Consider the following 20533-nt stretch of genomic DNA (forward strand, 5'->3'; position numbering starts at 1 on the left):
GATTCACAGTAATAATAACTGTGATTTATTTACTCTGCACCTTACTTTAACCCTGTTCTATACTGGACAGACAAGAAAAATGGGGGGGGGGGGGCGGCACTTGTTGCAGTAGTTAGAAGGGGTAAGCAAGAAGCATTTTTCTTTCTTTTTTGATAAGGTAGTGAAAAGAGAGACACGCTGGAGAAAAATACCCATTTACTTTTTTGCCCCGGGAAAGGAAAAGGGAGGGCTAGTTTGTCGCGTCGTTCCCTCCCCTCTTCAAACCTAGGTCTGCGCTCTTCTATACCTAACCCGGCAAAGAACCAATTAAGGAGAGTAGCTGCTGCAGTTTCCCAGAGCTGCACCCATCAGCTTTGCACCTAAGATATTGAATTGGGAGAGATGCTGGCGCGCCCAGCAACCACTAGTCCGTCCTTCTCGGCCGGCACGCATAGGATAGAGGAGCTTTTTCTCCCAGGTTTTAAGTTTTCTCCTTCTCTCCCCTCGGTTCACTTCCCCCTCTGGGGTTAGGCAGAGCTCTTTTTTTTTCTTTCGGCAGCGGAGTTCTTTCTCCCTCCCTCCTAGCGTCCGCACGGTCGCGTCTCGCCCCTCCTCCCTCCCGTGTGACTGAGCAACCCGGCGCTCTGCAGCTGCGGGGCTGGCTCGCTAGTGCGCGCGCCCTCTTTCTCTCTCCCTTTTCTCTCCTCTCCTCCTGGCTCGTCCCTCCCTCCCCGGCCTCAAATAGCGAAGCGCACTCGCCAGTGCAGCCTAACACACACACGCGCACTCACACAGACACACGCGCATACACACGCACTCACGGTTGCACACGCAGCAGAAGCAAGCAAGCAAGCAGCAGCAGCGGCCGCCTCCACCAGGCATGGCACTGGGCTCTACCTCATTATGGCAGCCGCGCGACACAACACCCTCGACTTCCAGCTCTGTGCTAAAGGTAACACGCGGTCCCCCCCACTCCCCGGGGCACCCGGTCTAAACGCTCCCGCTCTTCCCATCCGCCTCCTTCTCCAGCTACTGGGGTCTGCAGGGGTAGGTATCGCAAAGATTGAACAATACAGGATTGCCTGGGAGAGAGAGGAAAGACGCCTTCCTCCTCGCCCTCCCTCCCCCTAGGTCTTGGGCGTCTCTTTTCTGCTCCTCCCTGGAATAACTCGACCTCCCCGGGGTGTGCTTTTTTTTTTTCTCTCCCAAAGGCGGAGGGGGGTGGTGGGGAGGCGGGAGGCGGCTGGCCGGAGCCCTAAGGGGCCAGTTCCAGGGAGTCGAGCAGGCCGGCGGCCCGGTGCTCGCTGCTTGCTGCAGAGGCCACGCTCACGTTGCTGCCGCCACCGCCGCCGCCTTTCCCCACTGCCTCCCCTGCCCCGCGCTTGCTCTTTCGCTCTCGTTTTGCTAAGCTGGGGCCTCACTCATGCAGCGCCAGCCTTCTCCCTTCCATGCTTGCAAGCTGGGGTTTCCCCCACCTTCTCTTTTAGCACCATCCTAAGTTGCTTGCTTTTTCTCAGTGTCGACCTGTCAGCTCTTTCCCCATCGCCAACCCCCCCCCCCCTCTGCGTTACCCCCCTTTATAACATACGTTGGGGGTGGCGCGTGTGCATCTCTTTCCATTCCCCCAGCTCATCCCCGACCCTTTCTGCATCAGCCCTCCTCCATCCATGCCCTCCGCTTTGCATCCTCCCCCTGGAGGCGCACCCCGTTTCTCCTGCCCCATCCCTCCCGGAGCGTTTTGATTCCTCTTGGATGGGAGGGCTCGAGGTGTGTGGAGGCACCTAGGCTAGCGAGGAAGTACAGAATCGCCGCGTACAGGAAGGTGCATGTGTACTGCTTGTTAATATTGTCTTTGCCGCATGCGTGACCTTATTATGCTCTTGGAGGAAGGTGAGCGTCCCTTCTCCGAGCCGTGGCCGCGGCTTCGTCTCCCCCTCAGCCTTTTATTGGACTTCTCGTCAGTATAATGATAAGAGCTGACCGCATCTTGGACGGCATTGTTGCCCAGAAGTATGGGGAATGAATAGAGCTGTGGGGAAAACGGGCTTAAGGAGTTAGTACGCCCTCCCCGCTGCTTTCAGCGACTTATCCTAGGACTGGAAAGTGATGGACTGTTCGCAAAGTTCCCCTTCTCAGCAGAGCTGATAGGAAAAGTTCCCGAAGTGGATGTAAACGTAATTATTATTGTTAGGATGATCTGATTGGGGATGGAAGTGACCGAATGACCCACTGGCATCCAATGTGTTACCAAGGCTGTTGGCGGCCAGAAGGGCTGACCCCCCCCCCCCCCAGTTAATTTTGTACCACTTTTTTTCACTCCTTTTTAATAGCCCGAGTTAAGGTCCCACCCTTTCCCCGTCCCTTCTTTCCCTTCTTTAGGGTTTCGAAGTTTGAAGCATCCTTTCCCCGCTGGTCAGATTCTGTGGTCTGACTGCACATTGGCCGGGGTAGCTTTCTGAGTTCTCGTCTAAGTGCAGACCTGTGATAGTCAGGAAGGAGGTCTCAAGTCATTAAAGCTATATATAGTATTGGGATTTATTTACTCTAAAGCTAGACGGAAGTGAAAACACAGATAAAGAAGAGATTATATACTAATAAGAGATTAAAGAGATGTCGATAATATTAGACCTGAGGAATGATTACATCTCCAGATTTAAGATTTAGGTCAAGGAAGTACTTAGGTTTATATCAAAGTTCTTTCTTTATAAGAGATTTTCAAAGAAACTAGCTTTAATAGTGTGAAGTTGGGATGAACTCTCCCCTTATATTCTGGTCCTTACAATAGCTAGTATTTATATATTCAAGAAGAAGGATTTACAAACATTTCTTTTGAGTTTCACAATTAGCCTGGGAGGTTAGGTGCCCTCATCACCATTTTACTGAGTAGAAACTGAACATGACTTGGCCAGGGTCACTCAGCTAGAAAGTGAAACTGGACTTAAACTCTTGCTTTCCTAAGGATAAGCCCAGTAATGTTTCCATACTAATCAACAAATCAATTGTCAAACGTTTATTAAGCATTTATTGTATGCCAGGCACTGCTTCCCCTTTCCCCCCCAAAAGGGGGAGGTAAACGATAACCCCCTTCTCTAGGAGCTTGTATTCTAATGGTGAAGACAACCTGCAAATATATTCAAAGCAAGCTGTTTACAGGATAATTGGGAATAATTAATTAGAAGGTTTGGGCCAGGCTTCCTATAAAAGATGGAATTTTAGCTGGGCCTTAAAAGGAAGCCAGGGAAGTCAGAGGAGAAGGGAGCATTTCAGGTACAGAAGGGAGGGACAGTCACCCAAAATGCAGGGAGGTAAAGAGTGAGGGTCTTGTTCTTGGAACAGCCAGGGTCACTGGATTAAACGTCCCAGGGAGGTCCCCCTTACTGGGGAAAAAAAAGCACAAACTTTAATAATACTTTTCTTAAAGATTTTCAGATTTCTTAAATTGTTGGATACATTGTAAAACTGACTCACTTTAATATTTATTGCTTTTTTTTTATTCTAGGCTCTACACAAACAGTTACAAGATAGATACCTACTTGATCATTTTTAGGATTTGTTTTGATCTTAATTTAGTAAAACTCCCTCCCACAACTCTAAGTTTCATCGTAACTGTTTGATTTTACAAAAATGGAAGAGCATAAAATTAATTTTTAAGGGTCAGCTATGCTTGGTCCCAGTGTCTGCCTTATTTTTAAAAAGGACATATTTTTATTTATCAAAACTGACCAAAACCTAAGAAACAAAATTAAGGGGGAGTTATTTAATATTGGTCCAAAGGCCCAAAACTGAAAGAAAATGTAGGCTTTTGCACTTGGAACAGCCAGGTGAGGAATCATCAGATCTCAACTTGGCAGTATTTATCTAAATACCGTGAAAGGCATGCCAAGAGGCACAAAATTTAAAAGGTGATTCAGGGCAGGGTGTGTATGGAGAGTGGAATTAAAAGCTTTTATAGAGTAAATCCCTTATAACAAAGCAAAGTTTAGCCTCCTGTAGGGTGTGCTTGCTTGAAATATAATCACTTTGTACTTAGATTTTTTTTTCCCCCTTTGAGGGTATCAGAAAAAGAATGCCCTAGTCACCTCTCTCTTTTAATGATTTTAATGGATTATGGGCAGGAAGGTTTTAGGATGGCTTTTTCTTAAGACCTTCCAGGGCCTTCCCAGGCCTGATCAGTTTTTGTGCTCTAGGAACATAAATTTATATAAAACATCTTTCCAATCGTCGTCTTTAATGCCAACAATGCCCTCCCTTTGAGATTTGTCCATTCAGTCATTGCAGTCTCTTTGTGACCTTGTTTGAGATCCTCTTGGCAAAGATACAGGAGTGGTTTGCCGTTTCCTTCATCAGCTCATTTTACAGATAAGGAAACTGAGGCAAAAAAAAAGTTGTCACTTGCCTACGGTTATACAGATAGGAAGCTTCTGAGGCCAGATTTGAACTGGGGAAGATGAGTCTTTTTGACTGCACCCTGGTGTCCCCTAGCTGCCTATTTATTCCCTCTGATTGTCTCCTGTTTATGTGTAGAGTATATCCTATTTGAAGATACTTGTTGGCATATTGTGAACTCCAGGAAAGCAGACTGCCTTGCCTTTCTTGTATTTCTACAATTTAACACTGTGCCTGGCTCATAGCAGGCACTTAATCGATATTGCTGGACTTTTAATATTAATTTCTGCATAATAGTTGTGTTGGGACAAGAAAACTAGATATGAAAATTGATTTTTTGAGTATCTTAAGTATCTGATTCTTGGCCTTTCTCAATATAAACATGAGTTTTTCCATGAGTACCTCCAAGACCTGGATCTTAAATTTGGAGATTTAATCTTTCCTCAGCTCCAATATCTTACATCCCTTTAATGTTTATTAATAAACAATCTCTGTGCAATCTCACTTCCCTCTAGCTTCAGAGTAAATAAATCCACTTCTGAACATCATTCATTTATTATTCGAGTTAATTTTGATTTTATTCAAGTTCAACGTTGGGAATATTAAAACTGGCAAGAGAGACTTGAAATCTAGTTCACTCCTGTTCATGTTCCATATGGAGAAACTGAGACTCAAATGGTGAAATCACTCATCTCTTCTGAGTGAATGTGTAGAGATAATGGATTTGGAAAGTGGTAAAGTACTATATAAATTGGAACCAAATTTAGTCCTTCCATGCCTGATTAGCTATGGGACTCTTGAGAAAAACCACAGATTTCTTTGCTTCCTGCAAAATGCAATTAGATGAGTTGATTTTAGGTATCATTTAGGGCTGAGGAATTTTTTTTTTGGTTGAATATCAGACTAACAGATCCCCCCCTTTATTTTATTCCAGTAACAAATATACACATAAATTTTTCAAGGTTATATGATTCATGTTGTCTCCCTGCCCTCTTCCCAACCCCTCCTGGAATTGACAAACAATTCCATTGGGTTATACTTGAAATAACAGACTTAATTAATGTATTTTAATGGATGAGGAACTTCAGTGCAACAGGAGTAGTTGGGATAAACTTTTGTTTTCTTAAGGTAACCAAAAAATGTTTGTCCTGTAGTTCATAATCAGTGTCAGAAAGTAATTAGATCAGAGATAATGAGAACTAGTATAGCCCTTTTAAGATTTGCAAAGCCTTAACAAATATCTGATTTTGTTCTCACAGTAGTTCTAGGAAGTGCCCTTACACACATTTTGCAGATGAGGAAGCTTAAGGCATACTGCTTAAGTGACTTGCCTAGTCAGAGGTCACATAGCAAGTAGATGAGGCTGAATTTGAAGGCCCACTGCTTCCTGTCCTAGCTGAGACCTTAAACCCTTACCTTCTGTCTCAGAATCAATCCTATGTATTATTGGTTCCAAGGCAGAAGAGTGGTAAGGGCTAGGCAATGGGGGTCAAGTGACTTGCTCAGGGTCACACAGCTGGGAAGTATCTGAGGCCAGATTTGAACCCAGGATTTCCCCATCTCTAAACCCAACTCTCAAACCCCTGAGTCACCCAGCTGTTCCTGAGACCTTTCTTTTCCCTCCATTTTCCTTAGTACTTTGTTTGGCTCCCAGTTTTGCTGCTCATCACATTCTAATTCTTAATGTGGCCTAGTCTTCCCTATCTTCCTTTTCCCCCATTAATTTGCAAAATCTTGGAATTTGGAGAACCTGATCCTTTCTTTTTCATCTTGGTATCTTTCCCAATACAGTATGTCTAATAGTCTCTTTTTTCATTTACCTTCTCCAAGGCAGAAGAGTGATAAGGGCTAGGCAATGGGGGTCAAGTGACTTGCCTAGGGTCACTCATCTGGGAAGTGTCTGAGGTTAGATTTGAACCCAGGACCTTCCATCTCTAGGCCTGACTAGCAATCCACTGAGCTACCCAGCTGCTCCCATCTAATACAGTCTTAAGATTATTTTTAACATTTTAAATTATTTTAAATATTTTAGTATTATAAAATATTTTTAAAAGTTGCTGTTACCACTATTAAGAATTGGAAAGACTCCCTAACAGGACAACCAGTGTTTTCTCCCAGTGCTAATGATGTCATGGAAACTTTTGGCTTCCTTGGGTGGTATAGCTTCTGAGTTGTCTAAATGCTAATAACCTTTATTATCTCTACTTTAGTCTGTGCCTGTCATCTCTGTATAGATTGTGGTTGTTTCCATTTTGTCTCCCTGGCTAGGCCCTGAGCTCCTGGAGAGCAGGGGTTGTTTCTGTCTTTCCTTTGGTACTCCCAGTGCCTAAAGAGTACCTGGCACGGAATGGGCATTTAGTAAATGTTTCTTAGCCAACCAGACTGAGCCCTCCTGGAATCTAAAATTGAGCGAATTCATAGACCCTCTCCTGATGGATCTTTAAAAAACAAGCCACAAAACCTGGTCCAGTGTGGAACATTTGCAAGCCAGAAGACGAAAGATAGGTCAGGTCAGAAAGAACACTCATCTCGGTTTTCAGATTTCTGGCTTCTGCTCTGTTCTTTGCCCTGGACTGGGTCACCTTGGTCAAGTGACTGACTTTGCTAAATTGTTTTCACCCTCTGTTTCCTAATTGCTAAGATCCTTGCAGTTTTTCTTTTGTAATGGATTAACATTTTACCAAAGAGAAGACAGTCTAATTTTTTTTTTTTTTTGCAATACCTCAATCAACCTGAGATTTAATATGCCTGGGCTAGATGAACTCTTACGGCCCATTTTTTAGTCTTCAGTTATTCTTTGTATTTACCTAATTGCTTCCCTTCCACTAGTAGGGTTATAGAATGCTAACTGTGAAAGAGACTTTAGGGATCTACTAATCCCAGGTCCTCTCTTGAGAGGAGGAACCAAATTCGCAGAGGCTGTGATTTGGCCAAGGTCAAATTGCTAGTTAAATCTCAAAGCAACTACATATTTTTTTCTGTCATGCTTTTTAAATTTAGGGTCTTCCCTTCTTTCCTCCCTCCCCTCCCCTCCCTTCTCCTCTCCTTTTCTCCCTCCCTTTTTTCCTTCCTTCCTCTCCTCCCTCCCTTTCTTCCTTTCTCCTCTCCCTCCCTTCCCTCCCTCCTTTTCCTCTCCTCTCCTCCCTTCTTCCTTACTTTTATTCCCTCTCCAGATTTTCAATTGTTTAATGTCTTTTTTCATCATCTCCTTAAAGAAAAATGATCGAATCTTAGGAAAACAAAAAATATTGGGTCAACAAAATGAGACTATTTTTGCATTCCTTAAGGTTCCTTAGACGGAAGAAAGCCATGAATCAGCAAATCCTATCACTGGGTTTTAAAGTTGCCCTTATTTCCCTGGAATATATCTCTTCCTGACTCAGGCAGAAATTTGTTTTTGATTGACTATATGTGCATGTTTGTAACAGTGTTCTGGTTTTCTTTGTTCTCAATTGGGAGAGTATAAGGATGGGTAGGAGAAAGGGCAGATTTTTGTCCAGTGAAAAACAATTAAATTTTAAAAAACCCTTAAATTTGCCTTAGAATATTGTGTGTTGCTTCCAAGGCAGAAGAGTAAGGGCTAGGCAATGGGGGTCAAATGACTTGCCCAGGATCACAGAGCCTGGGAAGTGTCTGAGGCCAGATTTGAACCCAGGACCTCCCCTCTGTAGGCCTGGCTCTCAATCCACTGAGCCACCCAGCTGCCCCACAGGGGCAGACCTTCTATCATGGAATAGAATCTTCAAGCCATGGGATTTTTCCTTGCATTGGCCATTCATTCTCCAAATTCCAGTGGGGCAGTTAGATATGCAGCCTGAGGGGGAATGATTTAGTTAGAAAGAGTACTCAGATTCCAAATCCAAGAGCTTGGTTCTGTTCTGTTATTAGCTGTGTGACCCGAGACTAAACTGTCTAACCTTTCCTCGTTTGGGAATGCTTTTCCTAATGACTTGACAGGGTGGGATTATTGAGGAAATGGCCAAGACCGCAGAATTGGACCCGTGTCTTCCATTTTGAATCTTTTGAGGAAATAGCTTTGAAAAAAATCCTCTTCAATGGGAGATCACTGCTTTTGGCCATAGATGGCTTTGGGGTGGCGACAGAACCAAAAGTCACATGACCAGTCAGATGGTCCCCTAGCCATCCTGAACTGTTCCCATGATGCCATGGTGTCAACACTTCCATTTATTTGAGGGATGTAGGGAAAAATAAACTCTTTATGTTAGGTAACTCCGTTGATAGCCATGAACTATGAAGTCTCAACTCTATTTGGGCATGCTGTGGCGTTACGGGGTAGATAAAGTGGGCCAAGTCCAGAATGGCCTACCACATGGAATAGTGTACTAGAATTGGGAATTGACTTTTTTTTTTTAAACCCTTACCTTCCATTTTGGAGCCAATACACAGTATTTGGCTCCAAGGCAGAAGAGCGGTAAGGGCTAGGCAATGGGGGACTTGCCCAGGGTCGTGCAGCTTGGAAGTGCCTGAGGCCTGATTTGAACCCAGGATTCCCCATCACTAAGCCTGGTTCTCAATCTCCTGAGTCACCCAGCTATCCTTAATAGACTTCATTTTTTAAAAGTTTCATTTAATTAATTCATTAAGAAAAGAGACTTCATTTTTTTTTAATGGGGACTCTGCCATTAACTAGTTGTAAGAGCTTTGGATAGTTTTCTTCATTCTTAAAGAGAGGGGTGTCAATTTTACTATTTTGTTTAACAAATTTTATTCATTTAGAATATTTTTTCCATGGATACATTATTCATGATTCATTTTCCCACCCTTCTTCCCTCCCTGGAGGGGTGTCCATTTTAAACCTCCGAAAATCCCTTTCAGCCCCTGTAGGCTTGGGTGCTCCTCGATGCTCCTTGCTGGGGAGGATTGGAATATGCCCCCCTCTTGATTTTCTACCTCCTGCCTCCAAAATCATGAAGATTATCTTCAAAGAGAAGTTATTAGAGAGGTGGCCTTAAAGCTGTTACTAAACCAAAGGTTTTTAATTATTTTGGTGTCATGGACCAGATCTGGGCAGTCTGAAGAAGCCAATAGACGCTCTTCTCAGAATGTTTTTAAATGCAAGATTACCAAGAAAATGCAATAGCAGAATTTTTTTTCTGAGATTTTTAAAAAATTAATTTATTGTTTAACTGGAAAATTTTATTTAATTAAGAATATTGTTCCACAGTTACATGATTCATGTTCTTTCCCTCCCCTTCTCCCAGAACGAACAAGCAATTCTACTGGGTTTTACATGTATCCTTCAGAACATTTTTCTTAAACATATAAAATAAAATGAAGCATGGAGCGGGGATAGCAGGGTGGCTCAGTGTCAGGCCTTGAGATGGGCAATCTTGGGTTCAAATTTGGTCTCAAGATGTTTCCTAGCTATGCGACCTCCTCCAGCAAGTCATTTCACCACCATTGCCAAGCTCTTGCTGCCCTTCTGCCTTTGAACCGACACACAAAATAAATAAAATGGCTCATGTGCATCTTTTAAAATGATTTTTACGGACGGGCATTTCAGGAGGCAGATAGTTAAAGGCAGTGCATGACTTGTCTGGCTTACAGACATCTGCCAAGTTTGGCATTTAATGCTTTCTTTATTGTGTTTATTAAATACTGCTTCCACAGCAAGAGCTTAATTGGACTTAACAATAAACACCTTTTACTTTGCCCCAAGAAAATATTTTACACATGAAAAATTCATTTTGTCAACCTAACACTTTTCTAACAAGTAGATTTCACATAAAGATAGTACTAAAGCCCCAAGTTTTGCTAATTTTCTTACATCTCTGAGGCGACACACTTTTTGATTCTTTACTCTGAGCAAGGTGTGTTAAATTTCTGATTACTGAGACATGTTTAAAACTAACACTTAAAGGTAGCCCGAAAGTGTTTTATTCAAAGCAGTTTGTAAAAAGTTGTGGGTTTGCAGTTGAGGAAGGGTTGGTTTGTTTGGGGAAATATGGGTGTTGTAAAAAGTATCAGTAATTTTTTTCTGTTAGTTGTGGTTGCTAGGGGCAATCTCAGCTTAGGAGTTATTTGTGTTTGAATTTATTTTGTTTTTATTTAATTTTTATTTCTGAACAAATTCCTCCCCACTCCCTTATGCAGTCAAGTCATTTTTTGGTAGCAAAACAAAAAGAAACTATTCAGTAACACATTAACAGAGTTTGACTATTAGGGGATATCCATTCCAACTCATTTTTGCAAATAAGGAAACTTAGGCACAAAGAGATGAGGTGAGTTGTCCAGAGTATATACAAAAGTAATAAATGGTCAATGTGATTTGAACTTGGATCTTCTGATACATATTTGAGACTTATCTCATCCACATCCTGTTTTTTTTTTCCTAAGTTCAAATTTTTACATTTTATTTTGAATGTAAAGACCCAATTAAATGATCATGTCAGTATTCTTGGAGAAGAAGGAAAGAGTAAAAAAAAAAAGTATAATCACAATGTGAAATTCTGTCATGTTGGAGCTTTTTAAAGTATGTAATAAATTCAACACATAGGTTTCAAAGCTGTCCTGTTTGTGATAACTTCCATTCTCTTATGTATATTTGAAAAAAAAAAAACTTTTGATGACTTTCCTTTTTTTTCTTACTATTTAAAATTTCATGAATTTTCTGCTTAGAGATCCCATTTTGGAGAATTCATTAATGGCTCATAGAAAAGTGTTATCTGGGCCTTAATTATTTTTTTTTCTTTACCTAGAGAAAGGGTGCAAGAGATAGAGAAAGGTAGGAAATAAGTACCAGCCCAAGGAGGCTGATGGAGCCAATTAAGGATCATTTGATTAGCCAGAACAATGTAGGAGGTGAACAAATTAGTTGGGGATTACAAGGAAATTGACTAAATCAGTTGTGTTGCTTTGTTAACCTCTGAAACCCAGCAATCCTGAAATCCTGTTACAAAGTTCCTCAGACCTTGGGAAAAGACTATTTCTTCAACCATACAGTGGTTGGGGAAATCAAATTAGGTAATAATTGTAAAGCATTTAGCAGATTGCCTGGCATGTAGTAAGATGATAATGATGATGAATCTTTATTTGAAAATTTTTATTTAATTTAGAATATTTTTCAATGGTTACATGATCTCACGTTCTTTCCCTCTCCTCCCACCTGCCTCCTGTAGCCAACACTCAATTCCACTGTGTTTTACATGTGTCATTGATCAAGACATTTCCATATTGTTGATATTTGCACTAGGTTGATCCGTTTTAGTCTGTCCCCAAAGATTATTATTATTATTAGTTGTTGCTGTTGATCCCAGAAACAGTTTTAGATTGAATTAGTCCATTAGCTAGGAGCAGTGGATAAAGCATTGGGCTTCCTATTAGGGAAACTCATTTTCTCAAGTTCAAATCAGGCTTCAAGACACAAGCTGTGTGACTGGGCAAATCCTTGAACTCTGTCTCCATTTCCTCGTTTATAAAATGAACTGGAGAAAGAAATGGCAAAGCGCTCTATTATCACTGCCAAGAAAACCTCAAATGGTATCAGGAAAAGTCAGGACTGAAAAATGACTGAACAAAAACTATTCATCTGGGCATTTACCTACTTAAAAAAAATGTTTACCCCCCTAATTACATGTAAATTTTATTTTATTTTTAAATTTTGGCCAGATTCTCTCCCAGACTCTCTTCCCTTCCCTCTTCCTGATAAAGATTTTACATGTGCAATAATCATTTACCTGCTTTTGACTAGAATCTGGGAACCTGGATTTTGAATCCCTATTATCTATGTGATCTTGGGCAAGTTACTTAGCCTTTTTTTAAAAATAAAATATTATACATTGAATGTATTTTGGCAAAATTTAGTTTGTTTTTTGTTGAGGAGATAATAGCATATATGAAATGACTTGAGAAAAGTCAAATGACATATTTTCTTTATTTTGAACCTGGACCTCCATGCAGATAAATTTTAGTAACCCAGGTAGTAAGTGACAGAAATGGGATATGACCCTTCATCTGGTCCATGGCTTCTAACGCCAGTTCCCTTTTCATTTCTCATGCTATGTGAAATCTTGTTGGTTTTAGATTATTTCATTTCCTAATTTCTCCCTTTGTCCTTTTCCAGCCATCCAGAGAGCCATCTCTCGGAACAAAGAATAAAAATGAAAGTGAAAAAAAAGCTTTTCAGCAAAACTAACCAACTATCCATAAAGTCTGAAAGTAGATGCAAAAATTCCACAAAGCAAGAGCCATTTCAAATTTGTTCAATAATTATATAGTATTTAGTTTTTTGGTATTCTTTGCATTTATTTTGTCAGTCACCAGGCTTATTGTTTACCTGTTTCTACTCCATTTTGCATCAGTTCATAGAAGCCTTCTCATACTTCTTTTTGTTCTTCATATTGGTTTACTATTTCTCCTGTACTAAAGTCTGTCTGATTCTAGACATAGGACTTGGAAGAGATCCAAGGGGTCTTTGAGTCTTAAGACTTTCACAATAAGTGAAGTGACTTAACAAGTCACTTAGATTGCTGGGCCTCCATTTCTTTATGTGTAAATGAATGGGTTAGATTAGATGGCCAAGATGAATTATTTAGTGAGGTTCATATTTCAGGTGACTCCAGAATCCAACTTTGACTCTTATTTTCTTTATTTTGATCCTGGAATCTCATGCAGATAAATTTGAAGTCTTTTGTCAATTACAGTATTTTTCCTGGGAGCACTGAGAAGTTGGAAGACTTAACTAGGGTTGTACAATTAATATTTTGTCAGAAGCTGGATTTAAAGGTCAGGATTTCTTAAGAAATTGCTTATTTAGTAGTAGAATATTTCACATGTGTCCAATAGAGATCACATTATTAAAGTACCCCACACATTGTTGTAGGGGATAACAGACTTTTAAAAGAACATGAAATAGTATATAAAGATGCAACAATAATTTCAGTAAACTTTCTGGGCTGAGTGCCTTGGGAGAAACATGGAGTCTTGCCAGTGTACAAAGATAACTCAGTTATAATGAGGTATTGTAAATGAAGGTAGATCATACCAGGCTATTTTTAGCCCCATTCAAGATAAAAGGAAATTATGTTGGCAAATGAACAGGCAAAACTAATGAGTTGTTGTTTGAAGATTGAAATACTTAAAGGGCCATAATAGTTTAGGCTGAGTTTTAAAAGACATTCTTAAGTTCTCACCAGATTTATGTTGATATTTTCCCTGTAATAGGACAGAATTGCATAATATGCACATGCATATGGACTCAAAGCATTACAACCCTTTCGAGGATTTTTTGTTACCATTTATTTTTATATATAGCAATATGTAACATAATATAATACATATTTGTTATAAATATGTAATAAATTATAATCTTATCCAAGAGAAATTCTCACATTAACAATATCAAAATCTGTCATATTTTTCTTCTTCCCAGCTCTTCCCCCTCCCTAAGAAGGCAGAAAGTATGCTATCAGTTGTACATAGGTTATCATGTAATACATATTTCCCTGTTTGTCATGTTGTTAAAAAAAAAGACATATTGTTTACGCAAGGAAAAAAAAAATTCGTGGAGGAAATAAAGTGAAGACTGGAATGTTTCCATCTGCATTCTGTCCTTTTCTGTCACGAGTCAAGGACTTCTTGTTAAGAGATGACTTTATGTGACCATGAAATTGAATGGAGAGACTATCCGTCATCTTAATTTGCATATCAATTTGAAAACTTTTTATACTCTTAAAAGATTGAAGAAAGGGCAGCTAGCTAGGTGACTCCATGGATATAGAGAGCCAGGCCTAGAGTCCATATGCATATTAAGTTACTTTCTGCCCTATTACAGGGAAAATGTCAGCAACACAAATCTGGTGAGAACTTGGAATGTCTTTTATTATGGCCCTTTAAATAAGCATTTCAATCTTTAATATTCCTAGCTGGGCAAAAACTTAGTCCCTAATGCCTAGCCCTTGCCACTTTTCTGCCTTGGAATCAATAGTTAGTATTGATTCTAAGATGGAAAGTCAGGGTTTAAAAAAAATTGAGGACAAATATTATAGCTTTCTAATGGCTAATAACTACTGATAATTCACCACATTAGAAATAAAAACAGTGGACCCCAACCCCAGATCAGTTTGTGTCTGAGGTATTATAAATTAAGGTAGATCATACCAGGCTATTTTTAGTCCCATTCAAGATAAAAGGAAATTATGTTGGCCAATGAATGGCAAGAAATGAGGAGTTAGAAAATTTAACTAGGGTCACATAATTAGTATTTGTTACAAGACTGATTAAAAAAAAATTTTTTTTAAACCCATACCTTCTGTCTTAGAACCAATACTGTGTATTAGTTCCAAGACAGAAAAACCGATAAGGGGCCAGACAATGGGAATTAAGGGACTTAATCCATCGACACATAGCTAGCAAGTGTCTGAAGCTAAATTTGAACCTAGGACCTCCAGTTTGTAGGCCTGGCTCTCAATCCACTGAGTTACCCAGCTGCCTCCAAGTTCAGGGTTTCTTAACAGATGACTATGATTTAGGAGTAGATGATTTCACATATGTGCCGTTAGAGACCAAATCTGCATGTTGGTTAGAAATTAATACTGACAAATTTAAAAAATTATTCATTTAAGAGCAACATACCCATATTACATGTTTAACGTAACTATTTTTCATGAAAAACTTTTTTTTTCCAAAACAAAAGTTTAGTGAGAAGAGTGACATTATTTTACATATTTTTGCAAATCTCTGGTGTGTGGCTTAAGACTGCTGGATTTTCATATCCACATCTACATTTAGTCCCTTTGAAGTATATAAAGATCTGGACTCACATAATGTTCCCAGCACATTGAGTAATTTTATAAGAGTGTAGACAAAAGTCCCATGGGTCATTTTCAGGAAATTGATTTATCTGTTGAAGTGGTTGTGTGGGAGGGGAGCAGGTGATAACTGTATTTAAACAGTATATATGAATGACTTATTGCCATTACCTCCTGATCCTGGCATCACCATCTTTTGGAAAAGGGAAGTTTTAAAAAGGAAAAAGAATATATTTGTCCCTTGCTATATTACGGTTTACTTATCGGAACTTCACTCTACCTCAGGTTCAAAAAATATATATATCTCTAAAGTTTTCATTATATTGTGGGATTTTGTGGGTGAATACCCTACTGTATACAATGGAAATGCAGTTTGCCACTACCACTTGTGCAAGGCACACTATTGACTGATGAAATGAAAAGCAACCAACCACAGTGCTGTATTCTCTATCCTGGGCACTGATTGGCTCAGGGACTATAGTATCAGTCTGTTTGCTCTCCTGCACTATGCCCATACATTCAGTATCTCCCCTTGTCCTCTTTATATCAATGTCTGATCGCTGTGTGTAGTGTTGCTCTGCGGTGTTGTGTTAAATTTGAATTATTTCAAGCCCTATGCCACCCAAACATTCTGCCCCTTCTAAGGCTTCTGGCAGTGAACCTCAGTGCCAAATTACATAGGTTTAAGAGTAGAAAGTTGTTTAAGAGCATACGAAGTGTTTATAAGAATGTGAGAGGTTAATAAAGTGTGGAAAAGGTTTCTAGGAGAGTGGGAAGGGTTTATAAAGTCTTTAAAATATATATATGTATATATATGAATATTAAATATAACACCACTACTAAGTAGATTTTCAACTATCACAGGGGTCTCTGGAACGTAACTCCCGTGCTAGGTGAGGGATCACTGTTTATTATAACACTTGTAGGATCTACCTGACTAGGTAAAAATTGAATAAAGTCATTTTCTGGGGACAGCTGGGTAGCTCAGTGGATTGAGAGCCAGGCCTAGAGACCGGAGGTCCTAGATTCAAATTTGACCTCAGACACTTCCCAGATGTGTGACCCTGGGCAAGTCACTTAACCCCCGTTGCCTAGCCCTTTACCACTCTTCTGCCTTAGAACCAATACATAGTATTGAGGGTTTAAAAACAAACACATCATTTTCTGATCTAGGGTGATATAGATTGGGCTCTGATCCCAAACGGAATGGTATATGGTAATGTTGAATTATTGTATTTGGGAAGTTGTCCAGCCCTTTTATCCTTGCCACAAAATAGATCTCTATCATAATCGTATGATCTCCTAATGATGTTGAGACTCCTTGATTTCTTGGGTTAATTACAAATAAATTGAAAGACCACATGGTAGGGACAGGCATTAAATTGGCATTAAAAAAAAACCTTACGATAAGAAAATTGAGGGAATTAATCTGATTGTGTTGCAGGAGCCCACAGGAGGCCTTCTAGCACATGGTAATTTTTTGAGAACTCAAGACAAAAATTCCATAGAGGAATTTTTTTTGGATATTATTGATTAATCTATTGAAGTGGTTGTGTGGGAGAGGAGCAGTGATAACTTGAATTTGAAGAGTATATACAAATGACTTATAGCCATTAACTTCCTGGATTCTTGCAGCCACTCTGAAAACCAAGCAGTTGTCTTGATTCATATTGGGATTGAGGACTCTACTCATTTCCAATTTAAATTAATTCAGGAGGCACAGGGGCAGCTAGGATTGAGAGCCAGACCTAGAGACTGAAGGTCCTGGGTTCAAATGCGGCCTCAGACATTTTCTACCTGTGTGTGTGTCTGGGCAAGTTATTAAGAAATAATCACCCATCTAGGGTGATTTAAGTCCAAACCATCAGGCTTTTAAAAAAAATTTTTTTTTTACATATCTAAATGATTTTTCCCTACCTAGATTGCTGCTAGAATTTTATGTGCATATTATGTTCACATGCTTCTAGAATTTTATATGCATGTTGTATATACATGCATATAATTCCAAGGAGTTGGATGGTGAACACACACATGTAAAATATTAGAGCAATCTGGGTGGAAATGACACATTTACAAAAATTTTATAAAATCCAAGGCTTGAGTCAAGTTAACATTATTAAACAAAAGATCATAAAATAATTCTTTAATTGGTTGCTATCAAGAAAATCTTTACTAACTACTAGTATTTTACCATAATCCAAATAAACTCTGAACTGGGCCAGAGCCCAGCCTCCCTGATAGGCCAGTGTATATTCCTTGTCCCTCCCCTGGATATCCCAGGACACTTCTGATTGGCTAACAGTCACTGAGGGGGTGGGCTCAGACCTTGGTCCCTCCCTCATGACTTAATCACAACAAAGTCTCAAGAAAGTCTGCAAATCCCATTCTTCCCTGACTGGGTCAGATAGCTGCTGAGCCCTGCCCCAAATCCTGTTCTCCACAAAGATCTCAACAAAAGGGAGCTCCCAATCCCAATTCATAGCTTGGGGAGAGAAAGTTTTAACTTCAAACTGTTCTAGGGAAGCTAAATTATTTCACCAAAGATATCCCTATTTGATATTAATTTTCTACATTGGTTATTTGCCTAAGTGTAATACAAGTTCTGGGTCCAGTTATGGACAAGTTTTAATTTTTCTCTTTGTATAATTCCATCTTGCTCTCCAGAATGGTTGGCCCAGTTCTCAGCTCCATCAACAATGCATTATCAGGGGAAGTGAGATGGCTCGGTAAATTGAGAACCAGGCCCAGAGATGGCAAGTTCTGAGTTTTTGTTTTTTTGCCTTCCTTTCTTAGTAACAGGTCTTATGTTAGAAGGGCAAAGGCTAGGCAAATGGGTTCATTTGAACTCCAATCTTCCGACTCCAGGCCTAGTGCTCTGTCCACTGAACCACCTAGCTGTCCCCAAACTGTACTTTCATAGCCTATGAAATTCTCAAAATATCCCTGAATTTAAAAAGCAACATTTATTTGTGTCACACCCATAGTGCTTACATAATAATTCTTTATTCAAAATTGTTCTTCAGTTAATTTAACTATCTCCCTACTGGGTTCAGTTCTGATTCAAATGAGTCACTTGTCTGGTGCATTTTATTTTTAAGCAAATAAAGATCTATAATTACAGTGGCCCCTTCCTCCCCCACTAAATGGTTAAGAGGAACATCCTATCAGAGACACCTAGATGAGGAGAGAGGAAGATCTGAGTTCAGATCCTATTTCAGACCAGGGCAAGTCACATAGTCTGTTTTGCTTTCCTCATCTATAAGATGGAGGTAACAATAGCCTCCTAGGTTTTTTAATAGTTAATTCTATTTAATTTTAATTTAGTAGTTAATTATATTAATTTAATTAATAATTACCTGCTATGAATCCTTCCACTTCATGTTTGCTGTCTACTCATCTAGTGAAAGGTTCTCTTTCCTCAATTGATATTCAGCATAGCAGCAGCAGCTATTTCAAATCTCCAAAAGCCTCTTCCAGCATCTCCAAATGAGTCCTTAAAAGAACTTCTCTTGCCCTACCAGATTAAACTTATCTCCTTTTCCTTATACCTGCAGATACTTTTTAAAAAAAGGATAGCTTTTTGTCATTTTTAAAGAAAAGACAAGACCTCCATGAACTGATGTGGAGTGAAATAGGCAGAACCAGGAGAACATTGCACACAATAACTGAAGTATTGTGGGACGATCAAATGTGATAGACGTTGCTGCTAGCAGCAATGCAGTGATCTAGGCCAATTCTGAGGGACTTACGAGATACGAGAAAGAATGCTGCCATTTCTAAGAGAATGAATTGTTGATGTAGAAATGCAGATGAAAACATGATTTATCACTTGTTTATATAGGTATATGATTTGGGGTTTTGGTTTTAAAAGATATATACTGTTACATATTACTATATTATATATAATAAACATAACATATCTATTATAAAATGAAGAATATGGAAATAAGTTTAGCGTGATAATACATGTATAACCCAATGGAATTGCTTGTTGGCTCTGGGAGAGGGGGAGGGAGAAAACAAGAATTATGTAACTGGGGGAAAAAAGACAAACCCCAAACATTTTACTTTTCCATAAAAAATCCTCTCAATATGCTGTCAATTGATCCATCTATTTAGAATGTCATCTTCCATAAATATTTTACTTAAAAAATAAAACAAAACCAAAACATTTTATTTTTCCATAAATTCTTTTCTCCCAGGTTCTTCATTGAAGAGAAAAAAAATAAAACCCCAAACTCCTGTTAACAAATATGTATAGGCAGGGGTGGGGGCAGTTAGTAGTACAGTGGAGAGAGCACCAGGTCTAGTCAGGAGGAACTCGGTTCAAATGTAGCCTTGGAATCTTCCTAGTTGTGTGACCCTGAGGAAAGAAAGCATTTAACCTCATTTGCCTTGCCTTTGCCTTTCTGTATTAGAGTTGTTACCAAGAAAGTAAGGGTTTAAAAAAGAAAAAAAAGACCAAATATTTAAAGGCAAATGATGCTTAAAAAAAGTCTTATTCTACACTCTTAAATGCATCTCTGACCCCTCTATCAAGAGCTGAGCAGCAGGTTTAATCAGGAGTCTTTTGGGATTATGGTTTGTCATTACATTGTTCAAAGTTCTCAAGTCTTTCAAGTTTAAATGTTCTTTTTAGATTGTGCAATTTTGGCTCCATTACCCACCCCCTGTCCACTTAGAGTGAGATAAGAAAATGTATAGCGTAGTTCCTCTGGGACTTTTAAAGGTTATGCCCCAAGGAATGCTGACCTGGGCACAAGGGGGCCTGTTTTTCCCAACAGGAAGTTCTTCTATTAGTGTACTTTCACTTAGGAGGATTAATGATCAGGAAAAGATTTAATTTTGGTTTGTGCCTTGGTAGGAATTATGCCATTAATATTGTCATGAATAGACCTAAGTTCAAAAGTCGCTTATACCTATTAATGGGATTGTATATTAAACTTCTTTCTGTGAAATCCTTTAACATGAATAAAATAATGAAACGATTTTAAAAAGTCCAGTACAAAGTTTTCTTTAATTCTTTCATTAGAGTCTTAGGCATCTTTCCCTCATTGTGTTAATATTTATGCCTTGTTCTTGTGCTTGGTAGAATTCCTTCATCTTTTGCCAATTGTAGTCATAATTTTCCATAGTCTTTGATCTTTATAGAGTCATCCCAACACTGGCAGGGTTTTTGTTTCTTTCTTTCTTTTTTTTTAATTAGTGGTCTTGGGACTCTCTTTTATGTGCCATACTTTTTGAATGCTAGATGTTTCCAAAATACAGGTTAAACGATTTAACACAGTTTTAAGTGATGCAAATGATTGCTTTCTTTTACATCTTTGTGGTGATTTGTGGTGCTATGCAACCTGGAAGGGTGAGAGCATTGATGAAGAAGAATGATGTGAGAAACCTTC

At 39.4% G+C, this 20533-nt stretch overlaps 1 protein-coding gene across 2 annotated transcripts in view; it reads left to right on the forward strand.

Annotated features, from left to right (window-relative positions):
• The first annotated feature begins 293 nt into the window (after positions 1 to 293).
• The window catches only part of SMS (spermine synthase), a 65325-nt gene continuing 45085 nt past the window's right edge, over positions 294 to 20533 (forward strand). Inside the window, exon 1 of one of the 2 annotated variants that reach the window (XM_007493425.3) lies at positions 294 to 931. In XM_007493425.3, coding sequence (XP_007493487.1) covers positions 883 to 931 — 49 coding nt within the window. In that variant the 5' untranslated portion in view covers positions 294 to 882. Of the gene's footprint in view, positions 932 to 1002; positions 1027 to 20533 lie in introns of those variants that run through there. The other variant, XM_056793355.1, reaches the window with a different exon arrangement.

Source organism: Monodelphis domestica, chromosome 4 (assembly GCF_027887165.1).
Source record: "Monodelphis domestica isolate mMonDom1 chromosome 4, mMonDom1.pri, whole genome shotgun sequence".
Lineage (NCBI taxonomy): Eukaryota > Metazoa > Chordata > Mammalia > Didelphimorphia > Didelphidae > Monodelphis > Monodelphis domestica.